The sequence below is a fragment of the Lepisma saccharinum genome, chromosome 4 (genome assembly GCF_977018435.1).
Source record: "Lepisma saccharinum chromosome 4, izLepSacc3.1, whole genome shotgun sequence".
NCBI classification, from domain to species: Eukaryota; Metazoa; Arthropoda; class Insecta; order Zygentoma; family Lepismatidae; genus Lepisma; species Lepisma saccharinum.
Window position 1 is genome coordinate 105,809,371 of NC_139232.1, and position 19,073 is coordinate 105,828,443.

The 19,073-nt window shown below is 40.5% G+C and overlaps 1 protein-coding gene across 5 annotated transcripts in view; it reads right to left on the bottom strand.

Moving 5' to 3' along the window:
- Positions 1–18,854, bottom strand: part of LOC145986703 (aminopeptidase N-like) — an 81,901-nt gene extending 63,047 nt beyond the window's left edge. For 2 of the 5 annotated variants that reach the window (XM_083121018.1, XM_083121017.1), the window contains exons 1-5: positions 18,745–18,851; positions 5,941–6,533; positions 4,259–4,414; positions 1,187–1,492; positions 437–587 (exon numbers count right to left, since the gene is read on the bottom strand). In XM_083121018.1, the coding sequence (XP_082977144.1) occupies positions 437–587; positions 1,187–1,492; positions 4,259–4,414; positions 5,941–6,467 (1,140 nt within the window). In that variant the 5' untranslated portion in view covers positions 6,468–6,533; positions 18,745–18,851. Of the gene's footprint in view, positions 1–432; positions 588–1,186; positions 1,493–4,258; positions 4,415–5,940; positions 6,534–18,744 lie in introns of all 5 variants that reach the window. The other 3 variants (XM_083121020.1, XM_083121019.1, XM_083121016.1) reach the window with 3 other exon arrangements.
- Between the last annotated feature and the right edge of the window lie 219 nt (positions 18,855–19,073).

Consider the following 19,073-nt stretch of genomic DNA (forward strand, 5'->3'; position numbering starts at 1 on the left):
CCGAATCTTCGACCCCCTTGATTACAAAGCGATGACAATGCCACTACAACATCGTGAAGATCCAAGGGAGAAGGATGAAAACAGAGAAACGGGATGAAAGCGATAAGGAAGAGTGTAGCAGAGGAACAAAGAGAGGCAGGTAGATGGAAGCATAAAAAGAAACTGAGAAGAAAAGTATAAAGGTTGAAACAAAGTGACAACGACTTAACAAAAATGAGAACAAGAAAGTGTCCTAGTAGCCTTGGAAACTGAATCAGAGCCTAACTTAAATAATTACCCATCCTTTAACCCTTCTCAGTGGGGCGCCGTGCATTGTAGTGAACGTTGCACCATTGTACTTCATAAGAAGCAACCAATGGAAATTTCTTCTTGGCGTCACTATAGTGTGTAATAAATAAGCTTATAGATTGAGAAAATATTGACCACATTTACTTACCGCGTATTGAGCTTCGACTGCGTGCAATGAGACTAACCCATCTTCGAGCTTCACATCGTCCCACCAATCAGGAGTCACCAGTCCTCCTAGCCACTGGCCTGCTAGAACTCTTGCAAGATACAACTTCTCATAATTCTCATACTCAATGTTCCTGTCAAAAGATAAAACGTATTCATTCCGAGTGCAAGATATCACAATACACAAGTTTAAAAAGTTCGGAAAACAGAAGATGGTGTGTTTTTTACAGCCAATAAGAAGTAAAATGCAGAGTTGTTAAATGTCCAGGTAAACATAAATTCTATTGGGTTCTTCTGCAGGACCGGGACCTTTCTTCTTACACAATTTAAATTCGGTTCAAGCTGCGTATTGTTTCATTGAAAAAGGTTCCTGGACCGTATTTAAATTGAGCCGGAAAAAATTTCCTGGACCGTATTGAAATTCATCCGGAAAAACGGTTCGTGGACCGAATTGAAATACTTTACAGATAAAAAAGTTCCTTACGGTCCAGAACCCACTTACGCATGATGATTTTCTCTCCGGGACCGGAATTGAATTTATTTAAAAATCCTGGACCTTTAACGACCCTGGTTAAATGTCTCAAACAGATTTACCAGTATTCCGTGTAGCGTTTTTTATCATGATAATAGTACATACAATTAAAAGTTATATCAGCAAAATCTCTATCTGTGATTTCTTCATCTATCCTTCTTCATTACAAAACAATATTACAACAATTCCAAGTTCACTCACGTTATCCAAGTCAAGCCCCAACAGTCTGAAACATATTGGCGCTTCTCAGGAAGGAAAAACACGTCCACTTTGCCCAGTGGGTGCGGAGTATCGAAGTAGTTCTCGTAGTACTGGACGAGGTCCACCACGTACTCCGAAAGGTACTCCTTGGTGTCGAGGGCTCCTTTGGGGGTCCACAGGGCGACGTTGGTCACTCCAGCCGACCTCTCTCTCTTCTCGTACTCCGTGATGGCGATCCCGGCCATGTAGGTGGACATCGGAGGCGTCTTCTGGAAGGAGTCCAGCATCCAGCCTTCATGATCGGGACTAGTTGGGCAAAACGAGGGGAAAAGTTACTCGACAAGATGTCATTGCTCACAGATTTCACTACAAAAGTCTCATTTATGAGTAATGGCAGAAAAAAAATTTCTAAGAGACGTCAAAATGTAAATGCTTGTCCTTGAAATTGGGTTCACAGTATAACCGTCCCTCAAGACCAACAAACATGTATATTAAGAACCAATCGCTTCTTTTTCCTGGCCGGATTCTGGACCGACAAAGCTAAATACCTTGGACTCGAACTTAGAAGTTATGCTTTCTCAATCAGAACCAAATTTTCGTAAATATCAGCTTTTATTTGAAATTTCCAAAATACTGTTATACCAGAGGTCCGCGTGGGCTTCCATTTACAGGAGATCTTATAAAATAGGATGTTTAAATGGAAAGAGAGAAGAAATAAATAAAAATAAAAGATATGAGGAAAGGAAAGTTTTTTTTTAAAAGTTTTTATGTAAGCCCACTTTAAGCACAGAAAGACTAATCGGGAGTGGACCAACAGTTTAAAGTGGGACACGAACCACGTCCTTCTACCGGTTATCGAACGCGGGACTTCTTGATTACAAGGCGACAACTTCACTATCGGGCAGACCCATGAGCTAAAGAGAGAGAGAGGGGGTGTGTACGACAAGATGTGAGAGGCAAGAAATGAAAAGAATCTAGAGGGGGACATAAAAGAATAAAAGAGAAAAAGATTCAAACATTTGAATAGCGTATGATGTATTAATTTTAAAATGCGGACGTCGACGCACACAAACGTTTTCGGACATCTTCAGACCAGTAGCGTACGCAGGATTTCATCAAGGGGGGTGTTATTTCTCAAACTTTTTTCCAAATTCACATTACCATTGTTTTATTATACTTTAATTAAATAATAATAATCACAATTAATTAATAATACTTATAATTAATTATCTAAATGAATACTAATACCACTACTACTACTATCAAGTAGTAGAGCTCTATTACTTTCTAGTCATTCGATTTTTATAAAATCCTGGGAGCATTTTTTTGTTTCTTTGTTACGAAATAATTGTCTGGTCAACGAGGTGAGACATTTCAAGGGTGAAGAAGATTCATAAATACAAGAAAATATATTAAAATAAATTGAAATAATCAAAGTATGGAACTCATCCAAGAAGCTGCGGTGATCTGGTCAATAGAGCGTCTGACAAGTGACAATCACGCGGGAGATCCGGATTCGATTCCCCAAATTGGTTGGAATTTTTCCGGCTTCTTCCCCGCATAAATGTCCCCGATAATTCACATCTGGATTATCTCGCTGTTCTTACCAACAAAACATTTTACAATAGTTAAGCTTATTGTCGTTTTAATAATTGTCTAGTCAACAAGGTGAGACATTTTAAAGAGAGACATTCAAACGAGATGTGGTAAACAATATAATGGGAAGATGAATTGGTGACTGTATTCTTGTCCGCCTAGCCTTTGTCTATACATTAGCCGCTTACAACGTACCAATAACGTTATTTAGTTAATTCTCATTGTTCACACACAAAAAAATACATGTTCGTTGAACACTGGCGTACGTAGAGGGGTGGCCGATGGTGTTCCAGCCCCTACCGAAATTTTGAGAAAATCAGAATTTTCAAATAAAAATCCGTTACGAACTTTAAAAAATCAAAATGTGTAAATGCGAAACCTCTTTTAAAGTAAATCCCGATTACCATTTATGTCTTTGAATACAATTTTAATAGACTGAAAAGCTCCAAAAATACGAAATATTTTATTATGCATCCTGCCCTCCAAAACGAAGCCATGTGATATCCACATTTACTATTCCAGCCCCTCCCGAAAAAAAATCCTGCATACGGCAGTGTATTGAACATTGTTGCAACTGAGATACAAAACAACAATTTTTTTCTCTTTTAAATCATAGTCACCCTAACCTAACCTCATAAACTCGTGTTTATTTTCAAGGTATCACTCTGAAAGACGCGTGTGTTTGGAATGCTGTGCTTTTCTCCATGCTGCATGGAAATAATAATTCAAATTATTATTATTATTAGTAGTAGTAGTAGTAGTAATAGTAGTAGAAGTAGTAACAGTAATAGTAATATTATTGTCCCAGGTCTTTGACTGTGAAAAATTTGCTATTTATTTTTTTCCACAGCATTTTTCATAATATTTCACAAGCTAAAGGGGGGTTTAAACCCCGTAACCCCCCCTTGCGTACGCCACTGCTTCAGACCTACTATATATCTTCATTTTCTTCATGAAAAGTGAGCCAAATTATAAAAATGTGCAACTTTTGGTGTAATATTTTTAAAATGTATATCAAAATTTATAAATAGTAATTCATAATAACCGAACTTATGATATACATATTACTCTTGACCGTTCATAAACAAAGATTTATTGAGGCAGAAACAGAAACATTCAGTCTTTCTCTATCCTCGGCAAGATCAATGCATTCTTGGCCGTATATACCAATTTTCTTAGGACCATCACAACATATTCCTTCCTACAGGCCTTGTTGTCGGTAGAAAACACAAATTAAATCTCTTGTGGACTTACAGTTCCGCCGGGCTAGGAACCGGCGCGGTGGCCGCCTTTATGGCAGTGACCCTGTGTTACCGATTTTACCAACTCGCGGTCAAACAACCAATTAGGCCCACCGCCTTTGCAAGAGCCGACAGCAGGGAAACAGGATTTTGCTCTTGTGCGTGATTGCACACCGGTTAGTACTGCGACTCCACTGTACATGATAGGGAGAAAATTTTCAAAAAATCAACTTACAGGGCTTCGGAAGAGGCGAGAGGTGTGTTGGAGAGGGCGGTGACCGTGGAATTCCTTCCAATGGAAATTTCAAACTCGGCTTTCAGCTGGGGCTCATCGAAGCAGGGGAAGACTGTCCTTGCGAATGTTGGCTTGAAGTTGGAAAGAAGTAATATTCTGTGAAGAAAGTCAACAAACCATTATAACACAGAACTTGCAATTAGAATAAATGTATCCATAATTAAACTTTGAATCGTAATTAAAACACTGCTTACATTATTGCATAAAGTTTAGTAATTTTCTGTCAATTGGCACATCTTTCAAGTAAGTAAAGTATTTTAAAAAATAACAATGAATTGAGAAATTTAACTCAGAAACTGAATAATAATAATAATTATTATTATTATACTGAATATATATTGTGACCATATAAGAACCTAATTCTATGTATAATGAACAGTAGTACAGGTACTACGACAGTTAAATTGTGACTGTTGTTTACATTACAAATATCCTCATGTTATAGTAAACAGACGATTTCTATTCCTGTAAATTATTAGTTTTCATTTCCATTGGATTACAAAGATCTTCCTCAGCCCTCCCTCCTAAAAGAAATAAGAGCATTGTCATCGCTTAATACTGTTGCCGTTTATATTCCAGATGCATTCAGATGCATAGGTTCTCCATTTTAAAGGAAATAGACGATTTCCATCCCTGTAAATTATTTATTTATTTATTTGTTTGTTCTAAATTCCAGATACAGGATTTTTAATAGCCCTTTTACACTGAAACTGTACTAGATAAACAAAAATAAGTCAAGATAGTTTTAGGTAAAAAAAACAATAAAGTTAAACATAAACATGACAAGATATAAACAAACGATATAAACAAAAGATCTACAGATGAATTGGTAAGTGACGGTCGGAAAGTCCTTTCCGGGGAAAAAACGTCAATATTTGAGGGTAGTTTATTATAGACCTGGGGTAGCCTGTGGAAGAGAAAGCCTAGTGGTAGGGTTTGAAACAGTCGAGCGTTTCGGGCCGATAGAGAGGGCACTCTGAAATTGAATTCTGCAAGTAGAAATTCGGATCTTAATTTCCCATCGAATATTTTGTAGAAAATGTTCATGTCGGTCAGGTCTTGTCGGGTCTGCAGTAACTGAATCTTCAAAGTTGTCAGGATGTCATGTTTCTGAATATGCAGTAGAGAAGGAATTCTATGGCGAACAATGGCGGTAAAGAAGCTGAGGACGGAATCCATGAGAGAAAGATTAGTATTGGAAGCCATGGCCCAGACTGGAGAGCAGTATTCAAGATACGGATATATGCATGATTTGAACAATATGCTAAGGGAAGATGGAGTATCAATTTCAGTGAATCTGTAAAGGATTATTTTCATTGGATTACAAAACCTTCTCGACCCTCCCTCCTACAGAATACAGACCAGTGTTATTCCTCAATATTGTTGCCATTTTTTTAGTGTATTGCAAATACCTTCCCTAACTCTTTCTTCTAAAGAAATTGAATGTCAAGACTAAAACATTGTTCTACACCCAGTTGTGCAACACACAAATTCTGCCAGTCGTCTCATCTTTTTTTGAGATATTGTGGTACTGATAAACAGGGATGATGGAGAAAGGAGGAGATGATTATATTGATGGACTGATGAAAGATGAAACACAAGAAAAGTTGTGAAGTACTTACTTCATATCCCCACCCTCATTATCCACATAATCCTTTCTGTATAATCCTCGAGATGTTGATATTTTCCCGCTGAACTTGATGCTGATCTGGTAGTCCATCCCTTCCTCCAAATCTCCGTCAAGACTAACGACGAAGAATTGTTCTTCAGTCTGGAACTCCACGTTGGAAACTGCGACTGGAGTCTCCCCATTCATCACCTGGACATTCTCCGCTGGAATCTCCAGATCCACTGCATGAAGAGTGATGTTGTTGGAGGCAGACAAACACTTGACCGTGATTACCACCTCTCCAGAGAAAGCGTCTTCTTCCGGTGTGGGTCTAATGTAGAGGTTGTAGTGCGAGGGAGTCAGGTTTCCTGGCAAACGAATGTCCTTCTTCGGGTCCTCAGTTCCACCGTTGATTGATCTCTTCAATCTGTGCAGAGGTTCCGCCTCCTCGACCAACGATCCCTGGGACTGTAGAGCGACGGCAAGTAGTAATAAGGGCAAAAAAGCCTTCCTAGCCCACGACATGTGTTTGGTCTTCATCCTCTATCTCCGTTGGAAGACTTCAGTGCAAAGCGCTCTTGGAGACAATCACCAGCACTTGATAATCTGCAAGGAAATATGAAAAAGAATCATAACGCTTCAAGTTATTTTGCTTCGTGTCTCTATATCACAGATGTTCAAAGTTTATGTGCGATGTACACCTTTAAAAGTGACCAATGTCAAATTGTTGTTTAACACACGAACTACCAAAGGGGTCATTTTGACCCCTCAGCATCATTCATCATTGTTTAATTTGAACATTAATTAAAATATGCTCAACAGGTGGCCTCACTTTTTTTCTCTCTAATAATTGTGATTACACCCTAAATATCAGATTTAAATTATTTTTAGTTTCTTTAAAAATGATGATTTACCTAGAACTACCAGGGGGGTCATTTTGACACTTGCCTATTTTTTAACCCTGGATAAAAAACACTTGTAGATACCTTTTGATGAAAGTGTATCATAGATGCCCCTGAAACAATTGTGAACAGCCATTGTGGTTGTTTTGAAGCAATGTGTTTTAGTGTTGTAAATTATGGAGTCTGCAGGGAGTAAATGACTTACAGGGACAGAGATTCTAGCACAGTTGCAGGATATTGACGATAGTGTTTCTGGTGATGAAGGCAGTGACAGCTGGTCTGAAAACCAAGATGTTACAGACCTTGACAAAATAAGATGTCTCCAGTAGTTCTGATGTAGATGTCGAATATACTGATTGTGATTCAAGTGAGGAATCTGACCAATGGAATTCTACTCAAATTAGTGGTAGTGAAGTGGCTCCGGATCAGACTGTGTGGACTGTATTGGATGTAAACAACAAGACATGCGGAAGATTACAAAAACATAAACCAGGACCCACATCACACGCTACGCGTAATGTGGATGATACTTGTGCAAGTGCATTCAGACTGATTGTAACTGATACCATGCTGCGAAATATAAAAAAAGTGTACAGAAGCTGAGGCCTGTCGAGTTTTAGATGATCCTAACTGGTCGATTTCTCTAGATGAGCTTGATGCATTTATTGCCTTGTTGTATTTCCGTGGAGCAATGGTGATGAATGGCGTAAGTGTAAAGTGTCTCTGGTCTGAAAACTTGGGCTGCAGCTTCTTTCGGAATGTCATTCCCAGAAATAGGTTTGAAGAAATAATGAGATTTATAAGATTTGATCTCAAATCTACGAGAAGCGAAAGACGTAAAACTGACAGGTTTTGCTTATTTTTTCATATTTGGTATCAGTTCATTGAAAATTCCCAAAGGTCCTACAATCCCGATACTTATTGCACTATTGATGAGCAGCTCATTCCTATGAAATCTCGCTGTCCGTTTATTCAATTCATGGGTAGCAAGCCGGACAAATATGGCGTCAAATTTTGGATGTTTGTTGAAGTGAACAACAAATATATTGTAAATAGTTTTCCATATCTAGGAAAAGATGAAAAGAGTGAAGTACAAGAATGTCTTTATGATTTTTATTTTTATTGAAAAACTTTATTTTAGGAACAAAGATGGTTGTGTTGTTCTGATACGCATTGAAATATATACCTATATGGCTCAACATTATACTATTACTATTATCAGAACTTAAATTTACTCTTGACACTCTAACCTAACTTAACCTAACCTTGTACTCGTTTATTTGCTCATAACTTATATTGGTATAATAAATATTCCTGAGCTTATCTTTAAAAATATTTCAACTTTATATTTATACACATATTGTTTAACCGCCTTGGGTGTGGGAGACCAGAGTTTGATACCTGGTTGAAGCTAGTATCGTTTTTAATGCATATTCATTATTGTATCCAGTCACATCAAGTCTTGGTTACCAAAGGAACGCTCAATCACAACTTAAAATACCTTTAAAACACAAGGGGTCAAAATGACCCCTTTGGTAGTTCTTGTATAATCAATTTCCTGGTAGTGCTAGTGATAAAACCTGATCCAGTCTAAATGTTTATGTTTTTTTTCTTCTTCTTCTTGTGGAAACATTTTCAAGCGCAGAACTTTATTCATATACCCCATGTTACATCGTGATTACAGCACTTCATGTTTTCGTTCACTGAAATATCTGCGTGATTGAACGCCTACATTTTCCGGTCAGATAAATAGAAAGAATTGGCAACCGACAAACTGCACAAGGTCGCAGAAGGTATTATTATTAACATGTTTCCGATAAGTTAAGTTTGAAGCGACTTTGCATATTTTGTTACAATTACGATTACGATTTTAGATCGCTTTTCTGCCACTTTTGATTGATCGTGATAAGGAGAAATGATTATGTAACACTAACAAAGAATACCCATGCCCAGCTAAGGATTCGAACCCGGGAGCTTAGATGGCGAAATCGAAGGTTGCGATGGTATTAGCTTACTATGACCTGTAATCAGTCCCGTACCCAGGATTATTTGAGGGAGGGGCCAGATCCGAAATTTATATATATATATATATATATATATATATATATATATATATATATATATATATATACAGGGTGTTACTAAAGTTCGTTTCCAACGCTTAGGAGGTGATTCTACAACTGAAAATAAACACAAAAGTTCATGTGACGAAATGCCGAAATGCTATCTGGACTTCTTTCTGTGGGAAGAGATGAAACGCCTCGTATACGAAACACCTGTCGTGTCAGCCGAGGATCTCGTTGCACGCATTAATGTCGCCGCACCGACGATAGCAGACACCGCGGGGTTGTTTGCTCGCACTAGACAAGCGTTGATTCGGCGTTGTCATCTCTGCGTGGAAGTTAATGGCAGACAGTTTGAACATCGTCTGTGATGTGGTTCCCTCGGCACCTCCACTCTGCACACAGTGAATATGTCGACACATATGCAACCTAGCGCAGCACCACCGCCATCTTTGTTTTTCTACGTAATGGTGATGTCCGCTACGGATATTCGCTTTCTTCTTAGTTGTTAGTCTCCACATATCACTTTCCGTGCATAACACATCTCGCTAAACCCTTCCCTATCCCCATGACTTCAACAGACCCATTCGCTTCCTTTGGGGAATCCCTTGCGCATAAACTTTACACATCTGCCATGTGCTTTTTTGAATAGAGCATGCCGCATTTCTTTGTGGGACGCCCTTCGCCGCGGTCATATGGTTGGCCGTTGTGCCACATTTCCTTGTAAACATAATTTCATAATTTTCACACCTTTCCCACTTCAATAACTCCGAATGGGTGCCGTTTTCGTCATTTCGTCACATGGACTTTTGTGTTTATTTTCAGTTGTAGAATCACCTCCTAAGCGTTGGAAACGAACTTTAGTAACACCCTGTGTATATATACACCAGTATATGTTTTCAATTATCCTCCAATTTTCTTATGCGAGCGCCATTGAAAAGTCATTATAATTCTATGTTTAGATAATAATATATTTATTAATTAAATGGTGCGTATTAGCAATTATCATTGCAATAAAGAACATGTCTACATGTGAGTTAACAAAAAAATAATAAAGACATTTTCGCATCACGACTGCAGTTCAAAAATGTAAGGACAGGGATTAAAAGTAACACACTGTCCTGACTAAATCGGTGAATCGGACGTCTGGTAGCCTTGCATCAATGGTTACAAAACTAAAACACACCAATACTGCAGACGGGAGACTTCTACACAAGAAACACATTCATTTATGCAAAGACAAAATTGATATTTTTACAAACTTGAAAAATCAACGATGTTCTTCTCGTAGTTTTTTTATAGGTTAACATTTGCATATTTCAGGGTTCGAGAAGGGGATGGCCTCCCATGGGTACGGACCTGCCTGGAATCGTTGTTTGGTTTGGTTTGAGTTGGTGTTTTAAGTCCACTTTATGCACAGTAAGGCTAATCGGGACTGGACCTACAGTTTAAAGTGGGATCCGAACCACTTGTGCCTCCACCGGGCATCGAACCCGGGACCCCTTGATTACAAGGCAATGACGCTACCACTGCGCCATGGGGGAGGCCCTTGGAATCATTGTGGACAGCAAATGAATTTGGAAGTATAAAATAGCTGAAATTAAATTTGAAAATATAGAACATGTTCGTAGTATTATTCGCGTCTTTCGAGGACTAATTCGTCAGGATGTTACCGACTCTGGCAAGACCAGCTGCTTAGCAACTCTTCTTGAAGCGAAAAATGTCTGGCCAACTCCTAGTAGATTGACCAATTGTACAAAAACATATTTCTGAATCTATGGATATTCTGACGGACCTTGAATGTAACAAACGTTTCGTGATCTCTTGTATACCTGATTTCAGATCCAAGTTTTATTAAATGTTCTTACATTGCTTATAAAGTGAAGAAAAGTGTTCCCCTGTGCTTAGCACCACGCCATGAAGGCGTATATGGGGTGTGGGGGTAACGCCCCACACTTTCTTGATCCGGTCATGAGTGAGGGTGATGTGATCAGCATCACGCCCCTGACCGCCTTTACCCCCCAGGGTTTCCCCCAGGTACCCATGTTATTCGACGCTGGGTGGGCGCCGGGGCCGCTTCCATCGTTAGAAAAGTTCCCGGATTTGAACCGGCCGGGGATCGAACCCGGGACCTTGAGCATGGTAGTCAGACGCGTTACCGACTTTTTTTTTTTATATATATATAAAAGGAAAGCCCCTAAGCGGAAGCTTTCCCCATCACACTTCATACACTCATATCATTTCATTCACATTTCTATTTCAGGACTTTTCAGGACAGACAATCACAAACACCCATGCCTTACCCGGGACTCGAACCCGGAACCCCTGGCGTTGTAGCGCGTTCTGCTAACCACTTCGCCGCGGAGGTTGACACTGAGCCACCGCGGCCATTGCTTATTGATCTTCAAATTGTGGATTAGCCAAAAGTTTTAGAGACAGCATCCGAATATATCAATGTCATCGTATTCCGATTCATTCTTGAGGTTTCAAGACTTCAGTTCGGATGAACCATATCGATCTTTGTGTTACGGGCTGCTAATTTAATAAATTAACTAATTAACTCAACTAACTCAACTGAGCTGAGCTTAGCAACGCAACAACGAAGAATCTCTCGCCTCACCTGCTGGGCGAATTAAACATTACATGAAATATAATACGGTCAGGATAAGTGCCTAACGGTCGGAGTTACCGAGAACAAACCTAGGAGGATTTGATTTTAAATACCTGAAATGACGTTACATAATACTACGGTGTTTCTGAATATACATATATATTAAAGCACAGATAAATACACATTACATCTTGCCCTCTTTCACTCGATCTCACATTCATACTCTCATTCCATGGCATATGGCGACAATATGACAATTACAAAGGTTAGATTAATTACTACTTTGACCATACTCTTGCTATGTCTTGGCTACATTGCCTTTTACAATTTATCGTTTAGGATTTTAAGCATAAAGTGAATAATTGTTCCTTGTGCGAACCCCTTCTATCTTTTCTGAAGGTATAAATATATTTAATGAACTATCGTTTGCTGTTAACATAAACTCTCATCTTTAACATTTGATTACTCCGCCGGAAAACAGGTGTCTAGGGTTGCCATAGCACTGATTTAAGTTAAGTTATGATTTGATTCACGCAGATTCGCGGTAGATAGTCGTCATCTTTCTCACACACGCACATGGTTGGATCTTACCTTAGCTGCATTCCCTCTGACCTGGGTTGGGTGAAAGTGGTCCTACAGTTTTGGAAGACATCTGCACTCCAGGGTTGCACTTCGCGGTTATCCTGGTTGGCGAAAGTGGATCGGTCGGCAGCTCCATCTGGCATCCTCGGATCCTGGCTTCTCTCTTGCACTGTCGACTCCATACGACAACTTGCGCAATAATAGGTCAGTTCTTCGCGGTCACTCGTAAGTACAGATACGTGACTTGGGCGATGAGACGAACATACGCGATGAGCCATTCGCGGTTTCACATGGATATCAAATGTTATTAACTTTCACTACTTTGGACGTTGTTTCGGACGATTGACACAGGTGGACGTGTCTGGCGTTATTCTCACATAACCACACGTATGTGCACGGATGCGTTGACGGCAAGGGGAGGATGACCCCCTGGTTCTATATTCTGCTCTACTCCATGGCTCTGAAACACTCACTCGAGGAAAACAAATCCAGACCTCGAGTCTGCTTGCAACTCGCAGCTCGGTCGCGCTTAGCTCACACTCCGGTGGCGATTCTAGGCAAAACTGTGGCAAACTGTTCCAAATCATCCCTTTTATTCCAGATTTGAACGTAGTGACGCTGTACCCTCTATGATCAGGTGCTTGTTTATTGTTTCTGGTGCTTTGACCGTTGTCCTCCTATCCTGGCCAATGCTCACTCAGGTCCTTAACCCCTGGCAGCAGCCCCTCGCGCAGAGATTAGGCTAACTCTTTCTCTTTTGTATTCGACACGTTCAGAGAGGCCAACTCAGTAGGGTTCTGTCTTCCATTCAATCCAGCAATGAATCTTTAATAATTCATAACTCCCGTATTTCTGTTCTGATTAGGCTCAAATCTTGGAATCAGTGCTTTCATGATGTGGTCTTCCGCTGGTGAAAATCTCATCCAATTCGGTCCATTGGTTTAGAAGTTGCATTTTTCTTGATATTCCCATAAGAATGCATGTAAATCCGAATTCGGGCGAAAAGCAAGCTAGTGCTGGCTAAGACAGTTCGCTAGACACCTGTATTCGCGACGGATATTAATATTACCAATTGTAATTAATTCATACTAACGGGCAATTAGATTAATTACTTGTCACTCAATATTTGACCGTTATAACATTCCCCTCCTTTTAATTATGAATTTTTTTCAGAACGAACTTGCGAGTGACAGGAAAAAATTCATACCACATATTAATGATATTTGTTAGTGATCGCACACATAGGCGTCTGAATAGGGACTCGAACCCTGGACTGTATAACTTTTAACTCAACATTAGAATGAAGTTATACTTTCTGCAATTGTGATATAATCATGAGAATATAAACAAATATAATAAAGCATACAAGAATACAATATAAAGTACATTTTAACACCAAAATCTCAACGTATATTACCACATATATACTAACTTTGGATACACCCTGTAGTTTTATACATAATAATGTGAATACTGAATAATAAGCTAAATAAGATATAAGTAAATATTTGGGTTGCAATTTGTTCCCTCTCACACATATGTTTGCATACTTCTTGCATTAATTATGAGAAACGTCTACATTTTTTGCCTTTTAATATAAAAAAAATAATCTCTAATTTTCCTAATGTTTACTTTACAATCGGTGTGGCTCTAGTGCGATATTTTCTTCAGTGTCTCCTTTGACATGAGCCGGACTGACAAAGGAGTCTTCTAGTCTTCCGTCGGGCCTTGAATACCGGTTATCTGCTCCAGAGATCGCTGTTCTTGCCTCAGTCCACTTCGTCTAGGTTGGTAATCTGGGGAGCGCGGGTCCAAGTCACGGCTAGTAGACGGTCTATTCCAGTCGAGTAAATTAGCACCAGTCTGTGGGGACACGACTGTTCTAACCGCATTCACAGCACGATTCCTCTCAACTTGACTCGGGTTGTTTTGACCCCGGCAGTGTTGCCATCTCGCGTTTTCTCCATCCCTATCATCTCGGAAGTGTTGTTGTTGTGGGCGGTGATTGCTGTACTGGCCTCGCTGGGGATAAGCTTCTCTATGGTTCCTCCCAGAGTTCTGTCTCCGACTATCGTTTGTTGCCAATTTTACTTTCGGGCATCCCTCTTGCCTTTCTTCATCAAAATTTCCATACTTTCTCCTGTGATTCTTGTTTTCCCAGGATGCTCGTTTCTCTTGCTCCAGCGCGTCCAAATCGCAAAGAATCATCGACATCGTGTCCAGGTTGGTAAGTGCGTCTCCGGTTAGCTGACGTTGCACATAATGCGGAAACATTGCGCGTATTGCGGCTAACATTTCAACTGGCTCAATTCCGGGCTTCAGGGCGTGGAAATCACTCACTCGCTGCCAAAAGAATTGTTTATAGGTGATTTTCTGGCTCTCATCAAACCTGCGATTTCTAAGCAAAGTGATTTGGCGTTCTACTAATTGGCGACCTTGAAATTGTTGTAGAAATGCTCGTTCAAATTCTTCAAAGCTATTGAACTGTGGATTCCGCTGCTCTAGCCAGATCCTTGCACTCCCTTTGAGTAATTTTCGCATTAGCCTCAGGCAGTCTGGGCTATCGACACCGTACAACAAACAATCTCTCTTGAAGTCCCCTATGAAGATTGACGGTAAAATCTCGTCGTGATCGGGGTTGTACGTTTGAAAATGATCTATGCCGACTTTTGAGAAGATTCCGCGAGTATTTGACTCCGGGTAGGAAACACTGCGTGTCTCCTGCTGGGCGAAAGCGTTCAAGCTCGGCGAGCTCCCGCTCCGGCCGATGACGTCACGCGCTGCTTGGCGATCCAAGGAAGTTGGTGCTGATTGACAGGTCAGCTGGTTGGTCACGTCTGCTGCGACGAGCAAAGGAGTTGGGTTCGCATCCCTGGACGTTGTCTCCAATCGGCGAATCTCTTCGTCCTCGTTTCTTCTCCGTTGCGTGATTTGGAAACCCTTCAATTCACGTGTCTCCGCTTCCATTCGTTCCAATCGGCTGGTTAGGCCCGTCCGATTCTCGGTCATTCTTGCGTCCAGCGTTCCAATTGTTTCTTGAACCTGACGTAACTCTACACGCAGATCTTTCTCCATTGTGACTACATTAATGTTTGTCTCTTCATGTCTCCTTTCGCAATCCTTCTCCGACTGAAGTACTTTCTCCTTCATTCGGTCATTTTCGGATAGCAGTGCTTGGAAACGGCGGTCCCATCTATCTTCCCACTCTTTTCTTCTTCTTTCTTCCATTTCTTCCTTCCGTTCTTCCTGCTCTCTCCTCTTCTGATCTCTTTCTTCATCTCTGGCTTGGATATAGCTGATTAGCTGAGAGAACATGGCCTTCACGTCCATCTTCTCTGGAACTGGCAACCCCGTTACCGACTGATCTTTCCCTAGATCCTTATCAACGTTATCGGTTGACGAAGCGCCTGCGTCTGTGGAATGCTCAACCTCTGGGCGGTCCATCCTATTGTCGGCTAATCGCTGGCGGCGTCGAGTGCTCCTTTGCATGCCTCTCTCTTCTTCTTCTTCTTCTTCTTCTTCTTCTCGTGGCTGGCTATCGCCGAAGGAAAAAGATATCAAAATTCTTTTCCTGGTTTCTGGTTTCAGATCCCGGGGATCGCTTCCCCTCACCTGCTTCCGTGTGTCATAACGCGTGTCCTTTTGTCCTTTATCGTCCGAAGTTAATAACGCCCATTGTTAATAAAATAATAAAATCCTCTAATAATTCTGCTATGGAAAAATGCTATAGTCGCGACAAAGTATTTTCACTATTACACCATAAAAAACACAAAAAATGGTTCTAGCTACACATCGATTGCATATTCAGTTACTTAAAATCACCGTACAAATTACACATTAATACTTTAAATGAAAACGTCTTTATAGATTCTTATCAGGATTTTCAGTTACGGGTTGCAATTATTTAATTTTCAACAAAAAAATCTTAGTTCCCCCTTAGCGCTAAATTCTGGTACCCTGTCGTAGACATGCGTAGGCTGAAGACTCTCTTTAACAACAAGTATTACATCCCTTTGGGTAATAGACATAACTGATTGTTAACCATTACAATCAAACTTCATAAAAATTCACATTGAGTAGATAAGCAACTAATTAGAATACTCGTGACCTCCAGGTTCCTTACTAGCCTGCCTGTAACATCGTTCTACGAGCCTAATTCCTATTTGCTTCCTATTTGCCTACTCTTCTATTTGCCTATTCGTCGATTATTCGGGCCTACCTTTTACACCCCTACTTGTCTATTCACATACTCGTCGATTATTCGGCGTACTTTTTACTTGCCTACTTATTTTGCCTACTCGTCGCATGTTCGGGCGACTTTTTTATATGCCTACATATTTATTTGCCTACTCGTCGAATGTTCGGGCGCCATATTTTGTTACGGGCTGCTAATTTAATAAATTAACTAATTAACTCAACTAACTCAACTGAGCTGAGCTTAGCAACGCAACAACGAAGAATCTCTCGCCTCACCTGCTGGGCGAATTAAACATTACATGAAATATAATACGGTCAGGATAAGTGCCTAACGGTCGGAGTTACCGAGAACAAACCTAGGAGGATTTGATTTTAAATACCTGAAATGACGTTACATAATACTACGGTGTTTCTGAATATACATATATATTAAAGCACAGATAAATACACATTACATCTTGCCCTCTTTCACTCGATCTCACATTCATACTCTCATTCCATGGCATATGGCGACAATATGACAATTACAAAGGTTAGATTAATTACTACTTTGACCATACTCTTGCTATGTCTTGGCTACATTGCCTTTTACAATTTATCGTTTAGGATTTTAAGCATAAAGTGAATAATTGTTCCTTGTGCGAACCCCTTCTATCTTTTCTGAAGGTATAAATATATTTAATGAACTATCGTTTGCTGTTAACATAAACTCTCATCTTTAACATTTGATTACTCCGCCGGAAAACAGGTGTCTAGGGTTGCCATAGCACTGATTTAAGTTAAGTTATGATTTGATTCACGCAGATTCGCGGTAGATAGTCGTCATCTTTCTCACACACGCACATGGTTGGATCTTACCTTAGCTGCATTCCCTCTGACCTGGGTTGGGTGAAAGTGGTCCTACAGTTTTGGAAGACATCTGCACTCCAGGGTTGCACTTCGCGGTTATCCTGGTTGGCGAAAGTGGATCGGTCGGCAGCTCCATCTGGCATCCTCGGATCCTGGCTTCTCTCTTGCACTGTCGACTCCATACGACAACTTGCGCAATAATAGGTCAGTTCTTCGCGGTCACTCGTAAGTACAGATACGTGACTTGGGCGATGAGACGAACATACGCGATGAGCCATTCGCGGTTTCACATGGATATCAAATGTTATTAACTTTCACTACTTTGGACGTTGTTTCGGACGATTGACACAGGTGGACGTGTCTGGCGTTATTCTCACATAACCACACGTATGTGCACGGATGCGTTGACGGCAAGGGGAGGATGACCCCCTGGTTCTATATTCTGCTCTACTCCATGGCTCTGAAACACTCACTCGAGGAAAACAAATCCAGACCTCGAGTCTGCTTGCAACTCGCAGCTCGGTCGCGCTTAGCTCACACTCCGGTGGCGATTCTAGGCAAAACTGTGGCAAACTGTTCCAAATCATCCCTTTTATTCCAGATTTGAACGTAGTGACGCTGTACCCTCTATGATCAGGTGCTTGTTTATTGTTTCTGGTGCTTTGACCGTTGTCCTCCTATCCTGGCCAATGCTCACTCAGGTCCTTAACCCCTGGCAGCAGCCCCTCGCGCAGAGATTAGGCTAACTCTTTCTCTTTTGTATTCGACACGTTCAGAGAGGCCAACTCAGTAGGGTTCTGTCTTCCATTCAATCCAGCAATGAATCTTTAATAATTCATAACTCCCGTATTTCTGTTCTGATTAGGCTCAAATCTTGGAATCAGTGCTTTGATGATGTGGTCTTCCGCTGGTGAAAATCTCATCCAATTCGGTCCATTGGTTTAGAAGTTGCATTTTTCTTGATATTCCCATAAGAATGCATGTAAATCCGAATTCGGGCGAAAAGCAAGCTAGTGCTGGCTAAGACAGTTCGCTAGACACCTGTATTCGCGACGGATATTAATATTACCAATTGTAATTAATTCATACTAACGGGCAATTAGATTAATTACTTGTCACTCAATATTTGACCGTTATATTTGTTTACGTTCATTATTTCTGTATTGGAGATGTAGTAAAAGCTCGGACAAAAGTTTCAGTTAAAATTTCCTAAATTGGAGATGTAGTAATGCTCAAACAATCCGTTGCCTAATGATTTGAATGATTTATGATATGATGAAATTGATGAAGGGATACTTACAAAAAACACACTCATGTCGGGCTTCGAACCCGGAACCGGATAAAGTTCTCAAATTTCTGTGTTGGAGATTCATTAAACCTCGTTAATCCGGACTAATGGGAGCGATAAGTTGACCGGCTTAACGAAAGTCCGGATTAACTGAAATAACCTAAAAGAACAGTAGATATAGTTAAACCTCGTTAAGTTTAAGTTGTCATTTTCCGGATTGAAGATTTAGATAAAGCTCGGACCTAAATTTCTGTTTGCAATTTCTAGAACGAGGATTTAGAGAATGACCTTTACTTATGACAAGAATGATATTTATCGAACTCACCAGTATTTGTCCTGAGTTTTCCCTCACTGTGAGCAACGTGTTGGTCGTAGAGACTTGAGTAGCAAGACTGCACAGTTGCCTAGCAGCACGCAGCCTTTTAAAAACTCATCTGTGGATCCCCCCCCCCCCATCACGTTCTAGAGCAGCCAGACAACGGTCGCCAATTGTTATCGTGTTGAGTGCCGATTTTTTTCTGTGACGTTCTGACCACGTGATTCCCATGTTCGCATCTACCTCCCCCTCCTCACCATTAATAATGAGCCGTGCTTTTTTCCCCCCTCCCTGTGTGCTTCATTGCACGCGGATAAAATGGCCAAGGAGTGAACGTG